At 42.0% G+C, this 22,173-nt stretch overlaps 1 protein-coding gene across 4 annotated transcripts in view; it reads right to left on the bottom strand.

Annotated features, from left to right (window-relative positions):
* The window catches only part of ptprub (protein tyrosine phosphatase receptor type Ub), a 170,279-nt gene that overhangs the window by 46,312 nt on the left and 101,794 nt on the right, over positions 1–22,173 (bottom strand). For all 4 annotated transcript variants that reach the window (XM_080471902.1, XM_080471903.1, XM_080471904.1 and 1 more), the window contains exons 5-10: positions 20,032–20,147; positions 16,416–16,590; positions 13,215–13,508; positions 6,963–7,280; positions 4,552–4,661; positions 1,063–1,264 (exon numbers count right to left, since the gene is read on the bottom strand). In XM_080471902.1, the coding sequence (XP_080328028.1) occupies positions 1,063–1,264; positions 4,552–4,661; positions 6,963–7,280; positions 13,215–13,508; positions 16,416–16,590; positions 20,032–20,147 (1,215 nt within the window). The remainder of the gene's footprint in view (positions 1–1,062; positions 1,265–4,551; positions 4,662–6,962; positions 7,281–13,214; positions 13,509–16,415; positions 16,591–20,031; positions 20,148–22,173) is intronic.

Here is a 22,173-nt window from a genome sequence, read left to right as displayed (position 1 = left end):
AAGAAAAGGAGCTGACAGCAATTACGCTGAGACATTAAGGAAAACCGGGAGAGTATTTGTTGACATTCAGTGGAACTAAAAGCAGGTTTGATTCCTGCCGTCGGCCCGGGTCCGTCTGAATGACGGCTGTGAATCTACCTTGGCGGTGCACACGTCTGAATGTGCGCGTGCCCGTGGAGGAGGGGGATGTGTGTAGTAGGATACTCAGCGGTGGGTGTTGGTTAAAGAAGCTGACAGTCGTAGCTGTTGAAGGTGTTCAGTGTTTGCTAGCTGTCAGTGCAGATTTGAGAGACGCTGAGTGTAAGCGAACGTTCTGCACCGTGGGCCAGTGGAGGAGGTTGAGGATGATCTGCAAAGACTCTTGGACTCTATCTGTGGTCTGGCTTTGTGCCAGAGCTCTGTCTGACACACAGCCAGTGAGCTGCGATTGTGCTCCAAATCTATAATTAAACAAACCGGACCCCTCTGTAAAGAGACCGGGGCAGAGGAGGGGAGACAGAGCAAACATGTAAGCGAGGCAGGCTGGGAGTGGCCATGTTGTATATTCCTAAGAGGTGCAATACTATTCCCAAACAAGCGCAAACACATCATTAAAAGAAAATAGAAACACAGAGGCTGGATTTCTATCACCAGTAATAAGCTCTGAGACTCTCAGAAATGACATTCAGGTCCCAAGAATGCACTGCATCTTTCTTTATACATAAATCACAGCAGTGTCCCCCCTCTGTGGTGTTCCTCGGCTTACTACCAGTTAATTTATGTCACGAGGAGGGCGGGATGACAGTCTGGAGATGCAGTAAAAACTAGCTCTCGCACTTTGGGAGAAGTAGTTTTGCCTGAGAGCTAGAAGAAGATGGCGAGGTCAAAAACTGAGATGCTCTCCAAATTCCTAATTTTAGATCACCGCAGGTAAAATCACAGTGCTGAAAACGCATGCTCCATTAGTGACAGGCAGCAATAGCACAGTGAGCAGCCTCCGCATTGGGACGACTATTCGACAAATTTAAATCAGCCTTCACACTCCCGCATGACCTGAGATGCTCCGTTGGCACTGCCCCGTACCTGAGATGTTAGTGGTGATTTCGGTCAGGGCCGTCTGACCGAAGCCTTTGGCCGTGCGTGCTCGCACTGAGATCAGATAGGTTGTTCCGGGGTGGAGGTTGGAGAACATGTGGTAGGTCTCATTCTTCAGCTTTGACACAGTTCTTCTGGGTCCCGGGACGTTAATGCCCGGGTCAGACGACTCAATACTCTGGTAGCTGATCTGTTGTTATGCAGAAAAAGGGAGAAAACACAAGAATGTTTTTTTTGGGGCAAGCATCACCTAAATCACAAACTTAACATAGATCATCAAACGTTATTAACTCTATAATAAATAGTAATTAAAAGCTTTGATTGATGTGATTTGAATGACTCAGAACTAAACCAAAGGACCGTTGTTTGTTTGTGTTGCTGATGAATAGGTCTTGATTAGCTTGAGATTTTAAAGACAATGGCCTGCTTAGCAACTTTCAGTATTATAAGTGGTAAATTATTTTCCAACTAAGTTGGCCATTGTGAAAGCCAAAGATGGAGGGCACAACAAAGCAAAAGAAAGTAGATTCAAGTGTTTATTATGACTTTTATTAACGCCCACCAATTGCAGCACGCACGCACTCGTTAAAAGTGAAATCTCGTTTAAATTTATATTTTTCCTAAAGAGGTGATTTGCCCCTCCTGTACCTCACCAGGATTTCCACTCATGCTCTGAAACGCAAGTGATATGACCTCGTTGCAATCAGACAAGAGTGTGCATGTTCGGATATACTGTACATTAGTGCTGAATCAGAGTCACTTAATTGAAGGAATGAACACACACACAGTGAGAATGTACACAATGTGCACATGCAGACACACATACTGAAGATGCCACTCAAGCCAAACCAAAGGCTTCAATAATTATCATAAGAAGAGCTTAATGCCTGCTCATGCCTCCTTAGACTGAAGATAGAATTATGAGCTATCCAGTGACTAAACACAGACAGACCACTGCATTTCCACTACAAAGGTAGACATAAAAGGTGCCAGACATCACACAGAGTAACGAGGAGGGCTTGCAGGACAGCGGCACGGTCGATAGGCTTGGGGAGAGTGGTCAATGGTTTAATCTGAGAGAAATGAAGAGGATTTCTGCAGCTCTGTATAAAGCTTTTTCTGTCAGTTGAGGGAGATCAACACAGTACAGAGTAAAAAATCCTGTGCAGCCACCACTTTATATGTCAAACCAGAAATCCTATTTAATAATATCCTTGAGGCGACATTGCATGAGAGGCCAAGGAATGAAGACTTGAGGATAGGTAGTCAAGCCTACAGAAGGCTTACCACAGAGAGTGTGTATGCAGTAAATACAAAATCATTATGCAGCTAAATGGAAGCCTTACAGCACGATAAATGTGTGTGGGTTATTGATTAATGATGCCAGGCTCTATTTTAATGGCATAAGACCAATGTTAAGCCCAAGCAGTGTGCACAAGGTCAGCCAGAGCCTATGAAACCGTTGTTGCTATTTTCGCATTTGCAGACACTGTGAACCACGAGCTAAAGAGCTGGCAGAAAAAATAAAAATGCAGCAGAGTACTTTGGTGATTAAGAACACACTGTATCTGCTCTGTGCCAGTCAGAACCTGAAAAAGGCTCACAATATAAAAAATGTTATGTTGTTTTTTGTTGTTTTTTTTAAGAATCAGGGTACAAAAGTACCATAACATCCGAATATTTGAGTCTGGGAAAGTACTTAAATTATTTCCTGTTGCTGCAGACTATCGTGTACCTGTAGAAATCTTAGTAACAAAGTGGAATTGTACATGCAAATATGTTGTTCGAGTATCAGAAGGATTAACCTTAGCCAGATGGCAAAACATATCATTTTTATTATAACATAACTTTATGAATCCTATTGCGATGATAATCTCTGTGCATTTTCCCCAACATATCGACATTAAAGAACATATCCGAGGAGCAGTGGGCTCCCGCGGTGCAGCCGCTGCTCAAGAGCCCGCAGTAATGATCTGTCAGCAGGGGGATTTAAGGCTGAGAACTTCCCAACACAACCTTGCTTTCCTAATCTTCAGGCCACACCCGCACCCGTGAAGGGTTGACAAAAAGTTCCTAGAAGATCTCGGCGATACCAGTCCTTCTGACCACCACAAATGTAAACAAGAACGAAGCGCACCATGTCCAAGCCTGACTCAGTTTCTTAGGGGATGTAAATATTCTGACACAAGGGCCCACCCTGCAGTTGTGGCGTTTTCATCTCCATACATGATAGCACAGGTTGTGTATGTTGATGGTATTAAGCTGCATTAGTGCTTTGCCACCTCTCTCAGTAACCTTATTATTAATGGAGAGCACATTCCCCCCTCTGGAGGCCACGTATCTCCAGTCTGCACGGGGAAATTTGCTGAGACTGTGAATGTGAAGCATCTGGGTTTTCAGGTGAGTGGCCACTCTTCATTTCTCTGCCACAATCATTTTGCTATCTGCTTACAGCTTTAATTTATTTGAAGAAAATTACTCTTGTCTACTGCCATGTTGCATCACTTGCTATGCCATAATCACTCTTCTTCATTTTTTTTCCTTCAGATGTCGCTTCACATTCATGAATACTGTAGATATATACATAAATCAGCATCTATGGATAAGTTATTAATGTTTACTCCATCACACATTGAAACATATATATATATATATATATATATATATATATATATATATATATAATATAGTGTTGATTGATAAATGTTAACTATGTAGTCTTTTGAAATAATAATTTTACGTTGTCTGTATTTCCTGCAAGGACCTATATGCTGGAACCAATTCCACAAGTACATGACATACATATATAAGTCTGAACAGAAATAAATCTAAGTGATCGTTTTCTTTTATTTCAGACTTGATGAGGTGTTTTATCTTTGATATATAAGCTATATTAACGATTGAAGAGCCGTAACTGAGTGTTTCTTACCCGATGAAAACTAACTCGATTCTCATCCATAGCCTTTAGTTATTCCTGCTGAGGTGACTTACTTGTCAGACTGCCGAAGCAAACTTTAATTTCACCTGTAATCGTTTGCCTGTAGATCCTGCCTTTTTCTGTCATTACACATTCTGTGGAGTTCTCGCTTTGGATGACCGCCAGAGTTCATTGTCAGCCTAAATCTCGCAAGAGGAATTTGTCAGGGCGACTGCAGGGTGTCGGACATCATACGTCAGTGAGATTACAGGTAAAGTTAAAAGAAAGTTCAAGAGCGTACATCCACTGCGAACTGTGCAGCAGCAAGTCCTTGATGCTACAATATCATTTTCAGCACTTATTGGATTCAGAGAAATCTGTACTCCAGCAGTATGGGTAGTAACCCAATACTTTGGTTCGTATTCAATCAAAAAGAACATATTATGCTAAACATGAACCATATAAACCATATGCTCATTTTCTATTTCTACAATAAATATAGGAAGAAACGATTTTGAAAGTTTGAGAACAAAGAAAATGAAGTGTGTTCATGGTTTTACCTCATATTGGGTGATAAGACCGTTGGGCTCAACAGGCTCCTCCCACTTCAGGAAGATCATGTCATCCAGCGGGGTGAAGGTGAGCGACTCTGGGGCGATGCCTCCGGGAACTAGAAGAAATTATCGAAACAAACATTTGTCAGGGAAATTGAAGCACTAATCCCACAATGAGCCTCTGGTGTCAATAACAGAGAAGTGAATGTCACAGCGACCCAGAACAACGCACGCATGCACGCACGCACGCACGCACGCACGCACGCACGCACGCACGCACGCACGCACGCACACACACACACACACACACACACACACAGGTAGGACTACAGTTCATTTATTTCAGAATCGTTACTTATGTAACTGCAGCATAGACTAGAGAGATAAAGCGAGAGTCTGCCTTCATATAGTTTCTCAAATTTTTAATGAACATGTCAGCTGCTTGCTGATGACTATAGTTCTGAATGAACAGAAAGACTGAAAGTGTCAAATATTCATCTTCAAGGAGCTTTTTGGGACCATCCAGTCCGAATCCCAGCGCACGGTAACAAAAGAAGACAATTCAGGCCCGAGGCTAAGGCAAGATCCAAACAGCTGAGTTCGCTGTTATTTTTCAATCGAGTTTATCTTGAGGACAAAGTTGCTGATTAGCAGTTTTTAAAAAGGCAGTTTTAATTGGCATATGCAGTACAATCATTGGATTCATATGTCTAGACCAGCCCATATCGACTGTATATCTATTTTTTTGGTTCACTCATTTGATCCTGATCAAAGCTGGAAGATATCACATGTTCTCCTGCTCTCTGTTGTTAATCCACCTCTTTGCTCTTTATATACTCTGTTTTGAAAAGTCTTGCTTGTTTTGATTTTTCTTTTTTATATATATAGCAGAACTCTCAGCCGACAGTCAGACGATGTGCGACGGAACAAAGGAATAATAGGAGATAAGAAATGAGCACAAAATCCTATCACAGGATTGCCTCAGATAATATATTTTTCTCTTTTATGTTATTTTCAACTAAAAAATGAAAAGGATCTTTTGTCATGCTGATTCAGCCAGTCAGATGGTCATCCTCTCTGCATTAATGTGGCAGAATAAGCTGGCAGAGGGTTCAGAAATATTTCTACTACTTTTAACACCGGGAAATTTTAACAGTCATAAAGAAAAGTTTGTTTTGACGTATGGATTTGTATATTCAACCAGGAAAGGTGCAAAAGATTTATGTCCTCAACTTGAGAATGTCAAACTCACAAGACAGGATATTGTAACAGTAATAGTGTGGTTATGGGAAGCCTCAATGCCGGATGGTTTCTATTCTGACATTCACTGTGAGAAAAATGTAAACACTTTATATTTCAAACTCTCCTGAAGACCACGAGCCGAGGCCAAACTACAACCCAGCATATAAAAGTAATAACCATGAGTCTCTGTGACGAAGGAAGTAGAGAAGTAAAAGCTGGATGTGATTGGGCCAGTTTTCAGGGCATTTTAAAACAATGGCGGCCAATGCATATTCACGCAATAATGAACTTGTTTAACATTAAAAGAAAAATCAAACAGTCGGCCATGAAGTCTCTCCCTATGTCCACTTCATTAACAGCTTTATTATTAGCCAGCCAGCCATATAGAAGTACATTGGCGTTGTCATTCCCTCGCATTGAAAGTGAAAGTCATGCTTATAACTCTACACACTTCATCTCTCACCAAGTCGCATATTTCAGCTGATGTCAGACAAAGAATTTGTTAACGATTGTTAAGATGAAAAAGCATTTTACTGTGTCAGCTGGACCCTTCTTTATATATACGTATATAAACCTGAAAAAGTTTTACCTGTCATACTTAAAAGTTTTGCAGCATAGCTAATTTCTATGCTTTTTTTTTTCTTTATTACATTTACATTTCATTCAGTTGTGAAAATGTGTTTTAATAAAACAAATATGACTTAATGAGCTTTAAATACTTGTCGTAATGATTCCATAAAATAGGCTGAAAAATAATCGCACGCAACATATCACCTGTACAGTTACACGAAATGTTACCATTTATTGAGTTTAGGAGACTGTTTATTTAAAGAGTAGATTTAATTTGGTGATTTTCAAGGCTTCAGTACAGTGGAGAATGCCATAGAAACACCAGCCTTGTTCATTAAAAACTTCCCAAGAACATGATCACTTCAAAACTATTTCAACAAAAAGATGACAACCTTAATCAAACGCTCTTGTATTTGGCAGCACCGATGTTGGGCATTTGTGCCTAAAAAGCCAGTAAAAGCAAATAATACTATCCAAGGGGTGCTTTCTGAGAAATATTTATCATTTTAAAATGACAGTTTCCAGGAGTTTATTTATTTATTTATTTCCTGTGTTGTGTCTACTCTTCACACCATGTTTTCTGTAAACTCCTCTGGGGGACTTACTGTCCTCCTCCGTCTGAAAGGTGACCTCTCTGCCCTCTTTCTTCCCCTCTGGGTTGGCTAGTGACAGACGGACATGGATGCCATGGTATGGTGGCAGATCACGCAGCGTGAAGCGTGAGGCGTTGTGTTCCACTGCCAGGCACTCGCGCACGGTGGTGTTGTGGCCGCCGCCTCCTCCCGCCATGGTGTAGCGGTAGCACAGGGACACTGAGTAGGTGTGGCAGCGTGTCAGGTTGAACGCCAAATTCTCCCACTGCAGGGACAACTGCCTGGACTGGATATCGGTGGCTGTGAGACCTCGCAGTGGACGCATGGGCTCTGGGAGGGACAAAGATTGAAGTGTAATTAGAAATACAGAAACTGAAAGAAAAATACAAAAGCAGGATTTTTTTTTTTTTAACGTAAAAAACACAGAATCAGCACATTTTTGGGGGTCAACCCCCCCCCTGCAAAATTTTGCTTTACAACTGTCCCAGGATTAACCTGGAAGTTTTTTCCAGCTGTTCGTTTCTTGTGCCGGCATATTACCCCGGCACAACACAGAGGTCAGCTTGCTGCCAGCACCATACACCCACATCCCCGATGGCAGAGCAGGAACTCACGCCAATTGCACTAATTAATCGGACAGGCTGTGGGTTGCTATCGCGCCCCCACCAGTCCCCTCCTTTGTGTCACTGTGCAAATTGACTGTCCAGTAGTTGTTCTTCATTTCCCTGGGGTTCATTCCACACAAAAATACCAGTGCTGTGCAAGGGCGTCCACTTCCGCTGGTTACTTTTACTGCCGGGTCATTGCGATGGTCTGTCACGTATTTTTAGAAGGTACTAAGTTAATTCTGGTCATTGCATTGGTTCACCCTGATTTTTGTCACTCAGACTAAAAGCACAACAGCTCTGTCTTTGATTTTCTCCTCCAATGTAATGGTTCACTGAACGATACAGAGAGCCTCTATACGCAGAGGCACAGAGCAGCCAGTGTTCGGGAGGACGTCCGAAACTGAACGGGAGCCAAGTGAAGCCAAGGACATCCTCTGTGTCAATGAAGGCATTTATCAGAGGCCATTATTAACACAATCAATGCCTTTTTGTCAAGCAATATGCTACATAATGTATTGTATGGCTTTATTCTTTTAATAGGGCATATTGAGTAATGGGCCAGGGAGGCAGGGAGTGACAGCAGAGATATGGGATACAGGGGGAGATCAGTGAAGTTTGAGGTTGCCGGCCAAGGTCTTCATTCCTTCACCGACTTGCACACTCAGAGGGATTCTCACTGCAGAACAGATTAGAGCAGGGAACTTAAATAAAGTGGCTAATGCATCACTGAGCAGGCCCTAATGCATTAAAACAAGTATTATCTGAGGAAATGGATATGAAAGGTGATCTGTATTCTTGCAAGGACACGGGAACACACTTCATACACTGACATTTTTTTTTTTTTTTTACCTATTCAACTCTATGACCATGTCCATATATATTTATATATTTACATTATTCTAACAGTACTTATTACTGTCTGTGATGGAGCACTTCACATTTTATGACACTTTCAATCTATAATAAAGGCCTTTGCAGTCATTAGCTTTCTCTTTTAATTTTCTGTCTCGTATCTGACATGAGATGGAAATATGACCTGAGCATCGATCTGATCCTCATCCACACTAATGTGACAGCAGATAAATGGGTGGGCTCAGTAATCACCAAGTAGTGGACTGCACCCTGTAAGAAATGTTAATGTTCCATTGTTCAGTGTGACTGAGGATTGTCTTAATGGCACAGTTGATAGTCTGCACCGTCTGAGAGCTAAATAAAGAGAGGCATTTAACTGCGGGGTTGATGAAAGCGCCACCAAAGAGGCCACAGTGCGCTCATTATGGGTTTTCTCAAAGTGGACATTTGTGTCAGTCTCTTCCCCTTGCCTCGTCTTATTTGTCGGCATGCCACGGGCACCCGTTCTCTGGCACCCTGTGGCTCTGCAAACCCCAGCCGTCCCGGCCAGAAGCCCAGCGCACCATGTTGATCCCTAGAGATGGGAAATTAAAGTTGATGTGACAGATTCTACTTTATTATCTTTCCAGAAATTGTGACAGGGGGACAGCAGCAGAGTGGAGGAAACCTGATTTGATGCACAGAGGCCATCTTGACTGACTGTTATCTGGGAAGACCAAATTTATTCAGACATGCCAGCCCATGTCCAAGTTCACATCCAAACACCCCAAATGTGCACATATTGGGAATTCTGGCTCCGAATGGAAAACATGATGGACGACATGCCAGGAAAGGCAAAGTACTTGTGTTCCTTCTGTGTCTAATTTTAGTCTGGCTCCCTTAAACAGACCGTGAGCGTTGTGGGCAGGGGCTTTCCAGAAGGTTCAGTGACCCAGCAGCAGGTGGAAGCCCATTAACATAGTGTGGGGACCACCTGCAGTACAAATGTTCGCCTCTCCTCTGCGATTTACTTGAGAGGCTTCAAGCTGTGCTAATGCACCGTGCTGATAATCACAGCAACGGCTCATCAAGCACACCTGGATGGCCATCAGAGCCAGGCGGAGACCGTGTTCACATTCACAGCCATTAGTTTTACCGTACCCGCACCACACCAGCTCGGAGCTATGAGGTTATGTATGTCACCTGTGAAGCCAAAATGTTCTTGAAGGGGGGAATTATACGGCGTGACCATAGATGTATGAGATTAGTCACAATGGCGAAATATGGCTCGTGGAGAGGAAATTCACTTTCCTCCTAAACAAAAACAGGGTCCAAGTATCCCTTCTGTTCATCAGATAATTACCACTTCTCCAAAATTACCACCACAACCCCACCATCTACTTCCTCATGCTTGAACCTAATCGAGCCAACAGCAAGGAGGACGATCAGGATTCAGCAGGCGAGCGTGAGGTCAGTAGGGGTCGTGTAGACCAGATGGTTGGGAGGTTGGATCAGCGGAGCTCTGGGAACCAGGTGGTGATCAGAGTCAAGGAGGTGAGATACACCAGGTGGAGGAGGTTTACAGAGCAGGAGTGACTCCAATATAAGAACTGTGAACACGGACCAAGCCACGCAGGAGTCAATAGGATCCAGATGCCACAAAAAAATGTTTTATTGTGTATTTGTACATGGCACAATGAATTAATTTACCCTATACTTCCCCCGTACGGAACTTTTGCTGCATATGAATGTCCTTCTGTTTAACAGCTCAGCAAATACACTGGTATTACTTATCCCACAGATGGTTGAACAAGCTAATGTCACAGTGGTTGAAATGTACATACATCATTAAAGGCTAAGTTTAGTGACTTTCACAGACACTGATACCAGAGACTGTGAAAGCAATTTCCATTTACTGTGAATCCTCTCTCGCTTCACCCCCAGACACTCGCTCTTATTTTACTGTTTTACTCTCTCGCTTGAAAAGCTGAAAACGTACTCTCTATTACACACGCCCAGCCTTCTACCTACTCCTCTTCTATTTGTTATCCATGCTTTTTTTTTTCCTTTTTGTGAATTTCCTGTGTCTCCTGCATTAGGAGGGGGTGTGCGGGGAATGGTGGCGAAGGACTGTGTGCTCACTCATGGCGGCTGATGAATGAGGGGTGTCTTCGGCTGTTGGGAGAGGAGAGTAGCTTTAATATGTCATTGGAGAGGAGACCAGGGAAGCTGTAGTGAAGCAGGGTAGGAAGATATGTGAGGGATGGTGTGTGGCAGGGAGAGACCGCTGGGCATAGAGAAGAATGATGACCCTGGAAGACTTGAATCCAAAGGCTGCCTTTGGGTAACACAAAGCTCTCCATTTTGTGTGCCTGAGACTCTGATGCACACATAGCAGATGCAGGCAGTCATTTATGCGTGTGGATCTGCATCAACACAGCGCTCTTACTCTCTACATGTTCAAAAATAAGCATTGGTGCAGCTTTCCGGTATGCTGCTCTTCTCCCTGGGTGTTCGGTGTCGTCTCTGTGACAAATGGCAGTGGTGCAAAAATGTGAGCGGGCAGACCAAAACGCCCAATGAAATCATAAAACCCCCTGATGATAGAAAAAAAATGCAAAGTGAATAACAGTGGAGAATGAAAATAATTTGGTTTTCAAATTACATTCTTTTAAAAAAAAAAAAAAAATGTCTGCAAGGTTACTATTTTTCGTCTAATAACATAATATGAGCATTCTTAAGCCTCTGTGTGGCCAACTTTTGCAGCATTAAAAACTGTGACTTACTGACAAAAGCACAGCTGCAATTCATGCTGTCTGCTACAGGGGCCACTAAAAACTACAAAAAAGACATTTCCTCACTGTTTTTGAATCTGGGGATTTTTTATATTTTTAAAATGGCTGAAATTGGGGTTGGGTTTTGGGGGCTGTTCCGTGTGGAGTTTACACGTGTGCCCTGTGCAGCACCGTGCATGCATGTTATTTTTTTTCTGGGTATTCCCGTTTACAGTCCAGAAACATGCATTAGAGGCTCACCGGTGATCGCCTGTAGGTGTAAATGTGAGTGTGTGTGATAATGTGACTGTTTTTGTTTTTCCTGTGATGGGCTGGCGACCTGTCAAGTGTGTAACCTGCCTCCGGCCCCCGCGTCGATAAATTGGACGACGTGATGTATTTTTATTGGCACATCAAAAACAAATAAATACTTCGGAGTTAAAGAAAATCATTTAGAACAAGGTAATTTGATGAGTTGTTGATAGAAAATAGCTTATCTTTGTCACATGGCAAGCTACGGAGTGAGCTCTTTAAATTTTTTATTTCATAATTTTATCATCATTTTATAGACCAATCAAGAAAGGCTTTCATCTACAAATTCTTGTCTTTCCTTTATACTTGCCAAATAACATTTCTGTCTTCTTCACTAAGATACCAAAGACACCCGCTTCAGGCTAGTCACTACAGTCAGCCAGTTGTTATCTTTTAAATAACCGTCACGCTAATATTGTCATGCTGGCAGCATATAAAGTCTCCCTTTCAGCGCCAGAGTTCAGAGAACACAAGTGATAACAAGTGTGCATTTTCTTGCGAGATAAGTATATGCAGTGACTGAGGCAAAAACTTGTCTGTGACCTCCTGTCTGATTGAATTTTTGCTGATTATTGTGGCTGATGAAGCTCGGGTCCCTTAAGTTGAAATATATGGCTGATGGGTATTGACACAATGAATCCAATATGTGAAAAGAGGGCGGGGGGGGGGGGGGGGTATATTTAGAAATTTTATCATCACCTCGATCAGATGTATCACCTGAAATGACTCAGACGTTTTCTGATGAATCAGAACAGTTTGCCATGAAAATCTCTACAGCAACATGCTGTGCTTCTGTTAGGTATTCAATACACTGGATTCCCTTTTGTATCACTCTGAAGCACTGTGGCACCCAGAAACACTGCTGGATATGATTCCCCTGAGTACTAAATGTTGAATGATGGGTTCTTTCAAGATAGCGTCTATGCTGAATTAGGAAAAAGGAAAAATAAAATCGTATTTTTAGTGACACCAATAAAAAAAACAACCTATCTGTCTGAACATGATGGCGTACTACAAGATTTGGAGCTACAAATTGGCATAGAAAAGATGTACTGATGTGATAAGGACGATAGTAATCTGTTATTCAGATTAAAGGCTTCCTGTGAAGTTTTAGAATGAGATCTTTTGTCTTGTGAGCAGGCAGCTGCTAAGATGTGCACTTCCAAGTGAGTGAAGAGACATACGGCTACGTTGACTGTGTCACGCAATTTGACTAAAGGTAGATTGTGAGAGAATTGGCCCCCGGGCACGGCCAAGGAAGCAGACAAGCAGATTCATCATGTTTGTAAAGCTGAAGGTTACACAAAATTCATACTGGAGATAAACAGCAAATATGAACAGAAGTTGTATGTGTTTACAAAGAAAACCTTCAGAGGGTACCTTTAAAACAAATAGCATGCAATATGAATGAAAGGTGGATGGCGGGTGGTGTGTTTTCAGCAGTCACTGCCCAAAGCAAAACAGTGTGCATTCAAACATGTGTGTTTATTATTTTGTGCTTTTTTCTTCTTCTTCAACTTTTTCAGAGTGAAACGTGATGAATAAACCTGGTCAGCTCAGTAAAAAGGTTTAAAAATTGGACATCACAACTCACATTTACACAAAAGCAATAACGTGTCACGAGGGACCTCAAATCCACACCGGTGTAGTCGAAGCATAAAGTCATAAATCAAAGAGGAACCACTACATTAGCTGACTACTGGTGTAGGTGTCGAGTGTTTTAAAGTCTGGAAGCCCACCTGCGCACTTGGTCCTGCTCACAAGAGGAGGTCCGGGAGGGCCAGTGCCTCCTTCTCCAGGCCGAGTCAGCAGCACACTGATGTGGTACTCCGTGTCTGGATCCAGGTGCCACAGCTTATACGTGACCATGTTGACTCCATGCACCTCCGACCACGGAGACTGGCTGGCGCGGTACTCGATCTCCTTCCTGGTAATGGGGCCGTCTCCCAGGATAGAGTTGGTGTTGAGCTGGATGATCAGGTAAGTGGAGCCAGCGCGCAGCAGCTGGGGAGGCGCAATGGGGGACGGAGGTACTGCAAGAGGAAACGAAAATCAGTGATTTTTTTTGTTTTGTTTTTTGTTTTTCCCCCCTCAAAGAAATGGTTGTAATGGTGAGTGCATCTGCTTGTTGGCCCGCAGCAAAACAAGGGAATCAAGTTGTGGTATTCATTTTAAATATTCAGTTGTATGTAAGCAGATTTTTCGCAATCTTAAAGCCCACTGAGTCTTAAATGAGTCTCCAGAGACTGCATGACATGAGGAGGTCAAACTGTGTTCAAATAGCAGATTAGTCATACCTAATAACAAGGCATCCAGAGCCTCGCATAAATTTTAGCAAAGTGGTGAGAGGAGACAAAATGGACCATATGTTTTGTTAAATGTCTTCACAGCAGGTCATAAAAGACTGTGTCATCGTCAGTAAAGACTCCTCCCAGAGTCCACCGGTCAAATGTCACTTACTGGCTGATCCAAGCCACTGAACAATTACAAGGGCGACGGTGTGAGTGAGGAGTGGGAATGCAGAGGAAAGCAGGACAAAGCATGAGAAAAGATCAGAGTTAGATCAGTAGCTGTGACTAATCCTTCATTCCTGCAGAGGCGCCTGTGTCTTTTATGGCAATCCTCTCTGTGGGCTTTCAGCATCACCAGAACCTCACCTCTAGTCCGTGTTGCTTCTTGTAGCCTGCAGCGGCTCATCTTTGGATTGTCAGTAACTGCATCCATAACAAAAGGCCAAATTGAGGCCACTGACAATGAGAATAAATTCAAAACAACTCATTCCTTTTTTCTTTCACAGTTAATGTATGCAGCACTGGTACTTATTTTTAATCCCAATATTTCATCCTGTTTATTTTACAAACCGTTTCTCTCAGTGTATCAATAGTCTTTTCCATTGTTTCTTCAAGGATTCACAGTCATTTCAAAGCTAAACACTGCACTCTGTTTAATTAAGGACTTTACTGCACACATATTTTAGATAGGAAATCCCTGAAAACACAACTTCAAGTGTATTCTTGATCAAATATAGAACAAAACACAGAGACATATGGAGAAATATCAAGGTGTTTTAATTTTGAGGAGAGGTTATTGCACTCCAATGGGTAAAAAAGAAAGGAAAATAGAACTTCCTCAGCATCCCTGCATGCTATCGGCTGTATTAAAATGGATTCATTCAACTCATTAATCTCCTCTTTAACAGCGCGGTCTTGTTAGGCCAGTTCAGATCACAAAGTTAAACTGAGTTCCTGTGAGCGTAACATACACCTGGCCATCACATCTATTTGTGGTGCAGCTCTGCCAAAAATAACATCATTGTCCTGATTATAAAAGGAAGTAAGGAAGCCAGCAGTCACACAGACACAATGATATTTAGTTGCTGAGAGTTTGAGCACATGAAAATCGAATTTCATGACTTTCTATCAGCACATTCGCAGACTTTTTAGTTTTACTGGCTGCTGCCCGTGACACATTTTTGAAACAGTTTGGTTAAAAGGCTTCAATTTGTACAGTAGCAATCAGTCTATCAAATACTATTAGGAATGCATGCTGTGACGGCAATAAATCGGGTGCCACAACGTGGTGACCTGAAAAAAACTCCTGTAGCCTGGAAAACAGATAAAACTACATTTCCAGTGAAATGCAACCATCTGCTCACTGACACTCCTCAGATATAGTTGAACATTTAGCATGCTACAAAACAAGCGCGGTCTATTTTACCTTAGTCTTATGGGTTTTAATCCAATGTACAGGCCAAAATTACATTTCAAGTAAATACTGGAGGAAACATAGCAGGCCAATTTCTGACGTATTAATCCTGATAACATTATGAACTTCTGTGTCAAAGTGCACATATCAAAAGGAGGAGGGAAAAGTCAGAGGCTTAACAAAATACCCAGGCTTCTTTTAAGGCTACTCAGAATTTCAAAATTTCAAGGTAATCTAGCCACCAGTTGCTGAGATATTTCAGCCTGCCTCACTGTGGCGGACTAAACAAACACTATTCTTCTGACCTCGCTCAAACTTGCTTGCTGCCCTTACACCGGGCTTGTAAAACAGCTACTGTATAGTGGTTTCATACAGTAAGGTACAAGGGGTGGGTGTGGAGGGGTGAGAGTCTTTTCACATCCTTATTTCCCTTTTCTCATCTTCACTTTGCTGGGGGCTGGAGTTTGTTATGCCATCAAACCCACAGCCATGTCATTACTATGCTGTCAAAGTGGTGTCAGGCTGTGGGGTTGGAGTGAGTAATGGGAGGGAGGTCACCATCTGTGGTACATGATATGACAGGGGCTGCAGGAGTCTAAGTCAAGTGAGCAGCTTTTTGACAGAGAGCTGAAGAGCTCAGGATGGAAGTCTGTTTGACAACTCCAGCGCCAGAAACAATGTCAGGGATACCGTCAGTCAGACACGGTCAACCTGCACATCCATGCTCATATAGTATACCACCCGCAAGTCACTTTGCAAAAATGAAAGTGAAGGCGATTTTTGACCGCATCTGGACTAAATATTGATTGTAATTTCTCTGAATATGCTTTATTATTATAACTATCTTAAGTAGGAGATATCAGGCGCATATCATAGTCTTCATCTAAAGAGATGCAGTTAATTCTACAGACATTATCAGTAATTTTATGTGACAAATACAATGATCAAAGTTGCTCACCCCTGATCTAAATAACCTCATGAAAAGGTAATTTGGCAGAAATAAATTAAATATGATGACAAGGATTATTACATTTAAGTAAAAATAGTGTTTTATCGGGGTTTTATTTTCTTTTTTAATTCTCTTCTGATGAGAAACCCACTGTGACCACAAAAATCTGAAAATCAGACGATTATGAAAGCGGCAGGAAATCTGATAGTTTGGATGACAGAGACAGGAGGGGGGTGGCGAGACCAAAAGAAAACAATGGGAGATAGAGAAAAAGAAGAGTGTTTACCTTTGACAACGAGTTCAGCAAAATTTGAGACCCCAGAGCCCCGGGGGGACTGAGTGACACAACGGTAAAGGTCTTGATCAGATCGCTGGACGCTGTCTAGCTGGAAAGACACTACAAAGCGCCGGTGACTCAGGTGCTTGACCGAAGCCATTGTTAAGATGTCTCCATTGTGTCTCTGAAAAGTAGAAAAGGACAGGGTCAGAGAAACCAGGGAGGGTCGCTGTGTGTTCTCACACACACAAAACACAAAGGTATTTGTCTTCTGTCTTCACAGTGCACACACTCTCAAGCCTTACATGTTCACACACACATAAAGTCTCACATACCCACATGGTATGTAGAATACATCAAATGTATACACATGACAGATATTAAAGTGGATTCTTCATTCCAAAAGTATCAGATTTCCCTTAAGTTGTGAGATCCAAAGCAAAAAGACAGACAAGAGTTATCTTGCCTGTTACTTGTCAATGTGAAACTGCACACTTCTTAAACATTCCCCGGTCCAATTTGATAAAGGTCTCTTCATGACATCCTTCCTGTCTGCACGGTAAATGGCCACATCCTTCAAACTCAGCATTCCCAGTTTGTAATTGTGGCCAGAAGGACGGCAGGAGACAGCTGTGCACACATGCTGAGCAGCACTGACTATGACTGCAAACTGACCTTCACTTGTAAAAAAAAACCAAAAAAAAACAGCGAAGTGGCCCTTTCAGTTACACAGCTTTAATGTTCGTATAGACTCACTAACAAAATCAGCTGGTTGTCAAGTTAGATAGAGAAGATCCATAAATTAAAGTAAGACTGTCGAAGTGTAACGCACGTTTGTACTATGTAGAAAGTGCATTGTATGTTCAAATGAATATATCATGAGGAGGTTTTTCTTTCTTCACCCTTCAACTCGTCTCCCTCTTTCATGCTTATTTCATGCTGTATCTACATTATTTATAGTTTTGCCTTATTAAGTTTGATGTACTGCTGTATTTGTTATTCATTAAAAGTCTCCAACCTCCACATTAGGCACAGTCACACACACACATATATGACCTTTACTGTAGCAAGCCCTTGTACACAGTTACTTGCGAGTTAACTCCTGGGATTGAGAGCTAATAATACAACAAAATGCGCTGAAATTATTGCTATCTGGGTCACTTCCTCCTAGAGCTGTGTGATAGAAAAAAAAAAAAAAGGACTGTCCAATTGTGTATAATTTAATTGGAATGACCGAAGCATCCGACTGATTTAATAATGCAATATAACAATAAGATATGCTTTAATACAAACAAATGAAATCTTGTGAAAATAATTGGGATTACAGGGGTGATAGATTCTGTGAGCTTCCTCCTTTAATGGATGCATCTGCGGGTTGGCAGTGTGCAGTGTTATTGAAGCGAAAGATTTAACTGCTCATTGGTTGCAATTGAAAGACAGCTGTCCTTTAGTGCATTAAGGTTTAATTAGATTCGATAAATGAACAACTATGGAAAAGGTTTATGCTTTGATCCCAACTTCAAAGTCAGAAATGAAGAAGAGTGGAAAATGAACATAAACAAATGTGAGTTGGAGCAAGAAATGAAAAAAAAAAAAAAAAAAACGATAAGAAAAAAAAGATTGATGATTGATTGTTGCATGATGCACTTCGCTGTTGTACTACGGCAGACATTTCTCACGTTCTTCCACAACATTAGAAAAGCCCTAGAATCTGTCAAAACCACATTGTTTCAGCAAAAGCACATTAGATCTGACATTTTTTTTCTCATGTTCTCGGGCCATTTTCATTGTGTGAAATGGTGGACACAACTTGTGAAACTCATACTTCTGATCTGTCACTTTTAAGAGAATCTACAGCACGCTGGGATTAAAAAAGGGGACCTTCAGGTCATGCCTGGCCATCTGGGCTCCTGTTGTACCTCTGATCTGGACCTTTCACAAACCCACACACCACACCACCCTCTGACCGACCCTTTGCAAACAAACACATAAACACCCATGGATTGAAGTTAAGCAGTCAATAAATCCTGTGATTGCTGGAAAAGATAAAAAACATGGGTTCATCCAAAAAAATAAAAAATAAATAAAATCCTACATTTTCCCACACTAACTTCTGTTTGATACCTCGTCTGGGAATTATAGAAAAGAGGCCGAAGAAAAAAAGGATCAATCAAATAAGCACGAGATTGCTTGATGTTACATAAACAATCTGGCTTTGGCTAATTGGAGAGGAAACGCCAAAACGATCTGTTAATCTGGCAGACGTGTGCAGCCAAGGCTGCTGCAGCTTGGGCGGCGACACGATCAACACAAAAGGGCACAGCAACGGAAAACAACTGTGATTTGCCTTCATGTAACAAATAAATGACACTGAAAGGTGTGGGCAAAGGGGAAAAAAAAAACCTATCCAGGAAGATAGTGAAGGCGACTGCTGAAAGTAAAGGAGTCCTTGGAGATCTTGTTATAACCGGCACCTGTGTGGTTATGCCAGCTAATTACCCAAAGCATTTGTCCTCATTCTTGGGTTGGGATCAAATGAACGGTTCTGATAATGCGAGCAGAGAGGTGACTACGAGGACGCTTCAATTACTTAAGTCACATGTCCCCCAGCTCCAAACAATGCAGCTGGTTCAGCTGAATCAACCGTGATTAACACTGGCTGTAGTGGGTGGTACGATGTCGGCAAAAGCATAACATGTGCGGCTGCACAGTAATTGCAGCATGAGATGAAAAAGAATAAAGTCCTACTGGACAAAAACGTTTGGTTCTTTAATTGGGCCCACATGAAGAGAGGGATTTTAAGACCACAGTTATTCCCAACAGAAGTAAATACTGTATGGACCCGGGTGACCTTCACCGAGCAAGCCATTCGAGATGAAAAGACGGATATCTGAAACGCGACACATGATTTGAAGGAAGTAAAGAACGATATGATCCTGTAAACAGTGCAACTTTTCAAAGGTGCTGTAGTGAAGAGGCTTCAAGGCCTCCGCGGCCTTCACACCATTCAGACGGTGTGAGCTGTCTTTTCTTAAGCTCAAACGCATCCGGGACACATAATTCCCCGAGACAACCTTGTTGCACTGGTTGGAGTAAAACACTCCACTTAGAATGCTGCTGCGTACGATGTAAACTACAACACAATATCCTGTGATTTGGATTTACACTGTCAACTTATTCACATTTAAAGTTGCAGATTAGAAGAAAAAAATGTTCAGATCTGTCAGATGTTCCTTAAGAAGGACTGAGTCACTCAACGTGCCTCTTTATGCCACACCTGCTTAAGTTTAGCCACTGTTTAGAAATGACTTTGACAACTTGCTATCAGAGAATCAACCAAATGAATACAAACAAACGCATCAAATCCGCAATGGAATGCAAATAAAGGACAAAGAAACAAAACACAAAGAGAAACTTAATAAGCATAAACTCAAAATAAAACAGAAAGAACCACAATGACTCAGACGTTTGCACCGAGGAATTAAACATATCTATTTCTCCTACCGTTTACGTAGGATACTCATTTGTGTGCCGGTTTGACTAAAACCAGTGTTCACTTTAGAGTCTTGCACAAGTGAGACATACAGATTACTTCAGCTGTAATCTCCACCATTAAACCACTGACCTCCAACAGGAACGTCTCAGCCTCCGATGCCCTTCCTGCAGCAACACACTGGAAAGTGGCATTTTGCCCGGCGTTGACCTCCTCATCTCCCAGCCTGGAGAAGTGTGGTGCCTTATCTGAGGAGACAGACAGAGAGAAATATTGGGAGGTGAACACACAGCATTAGCTTTCAGCTAGAAAGAAGAGGTGGATACAGACAGAGTCATATTGTGTCAAGGTTTTCTATTGGATTTTATTGGTAAGCGAAGCAAAACTTTTAAGCACTGACGTTTGTCTGAGACATTTGTGGAGTCAGACTTTGGTATGCAACTATGTGAATCTTTCACCCGACACATAAATCACTGGCAGATCTTTTAGAAATGAATAGTTTGAGATTGAGATTGAGCTTTATTCAACTGTGGTATGAGCTGATTTTGTCACAACATAATACGTAAAGCATGAATGTTAAATTCTACTTGGGGCATATTGATGCATAATTTCACATTTACCTATGTCTACTACACACACACACACACTTGTTTGCAGCCGTTTACAAAAGCTGATGTAGTAGTCAAACTTGAAACGTACAAATGTATCAAGCAGAGTATTTCTAGCATAACATTTATATATAAAATGCAATGTTGAACTATGCGTGTATCAAAATAGGAATATTCATTACGGAGGAAATTGGATAAATAGAAACTTGCTGACGGGATCACTCGATGTCCTTTACTAAAATAACTTGTGAATGAAGAAAATCAGATTATAGGCAATCTATAGATGAACAGAATGTGGGAGTGGATCTGCAGAAAAGCAGCCATGGAGTAAGCTCTCCACATTTTGACTAATAATGTCCCAGCATGCTGTGCAGATCTGCCAATGAGTCAGTGTGTGGGAGTAGCCCTCTCACCCAACTTCATGATTAACAATAGAGCAGTGAGAACGAAACCCCTGCTGAGCCAAATCACTAGGTAAATGCCAACAGCGCTGCCTGCCATCTCTGAGAAATGGGGTAGGACATGACGACATGTCACTCTGGGTGATTGACATAAGGAGATGGCACAGAAACTGTGAAAGTGAAGCATCATAGGGAGATGCAAATGTTTGGGTCCCTGAAATCTCCTGCATGTTTTCTTTTTTGCCCAATGCGACAAGGAGCCGATGATTACTCGATCTTGTTCCTGTACAGTAAGTAAGTACGCTAGAGTACTTAAACTTGGGCCCCACATGTGTCCATGTTTCCTTTGAGTGACTTTCCCTCCGAAGGTTAATTCATAACTCATGGCTGCAAGGAAAATATACAGTAAACAAACACCAGAACGAGCATGAATGAGAATGAACGGATTCTACAGTTGGCAGGAGGCTTGGTGTCGTACAGCTAAATGTGTCAGATCTTATCCTCAGGACTCTTTAGCGTGATAAATATTTTATTGGACCGCAACACTAGTTTCACAGTCAAAGTCTGGGACTCAGGAGAATGAGACACAAATGTCAACCATGTTTTTAACCAGAATTATACAAAAATGATCGAGCTAGGAGTATATTTTATTTTATTTTCTCGCTATGCAACACTTCCTTTTTGGCTTTTCACTCCCTCTCCGCCCCCCCACATAGATCCTTCGCTGCCAAGTAACGTGGGCTGGCCATGTGCCACATCATAAGGGACGCTCAGGTCTTGATGAGAGTCTTAATTATTTAATGGCCACAGTGGGAGCATTCAGAAGATGCCATCTGCTGTGTCTGGGAGTAACAGGGCGGCTGACTAGGTGGCGTGCATACAGCAGGGGTACGAACCAATCTCACAGCCAGTGTTTGTTTAACAAAATTACCAGCGCTATACTCTTCTTTAATGCGGCATCTTTGAAAAGTGGATCTCAGCTTGAATCAAAACACTCCTGTTATAACAACGGGAGATGTATAAATATTAACAGAGAGATAAGAGAGATGCCCCTGAGATTTAAATATCCGCCAAGCTCTATAACTATCACAATAGTTATATAAGTCACTTGAAAGTAGTGCGGACCATGGGTGTTAAATGTACTGTGAGCCGACAAGAGCCCTTGTGCTCAGCAGTGGGCTGCACGGGGAACATGTAAGTGACAGTCAGAGACTCTGTCCAGGCATTAGGCTCAGGGGTCTCAGTGAATATGTTTTACACCTGGT

This window comes from Lipophrys pholis, assembly GCF_963383615.2.
Source record: "Lipophrys pholis genome assembly, chromosome: 9".
Lineage (NCBI taxonomy): Eukaryota > Metazoa > Chordata > Actinopteri > Blenniiformes > Blenniidae > Lipophrys > Lipophrys pholis.
This window is presented reverse-complemented; position numbering and strand designations above follow the sequence as displayed.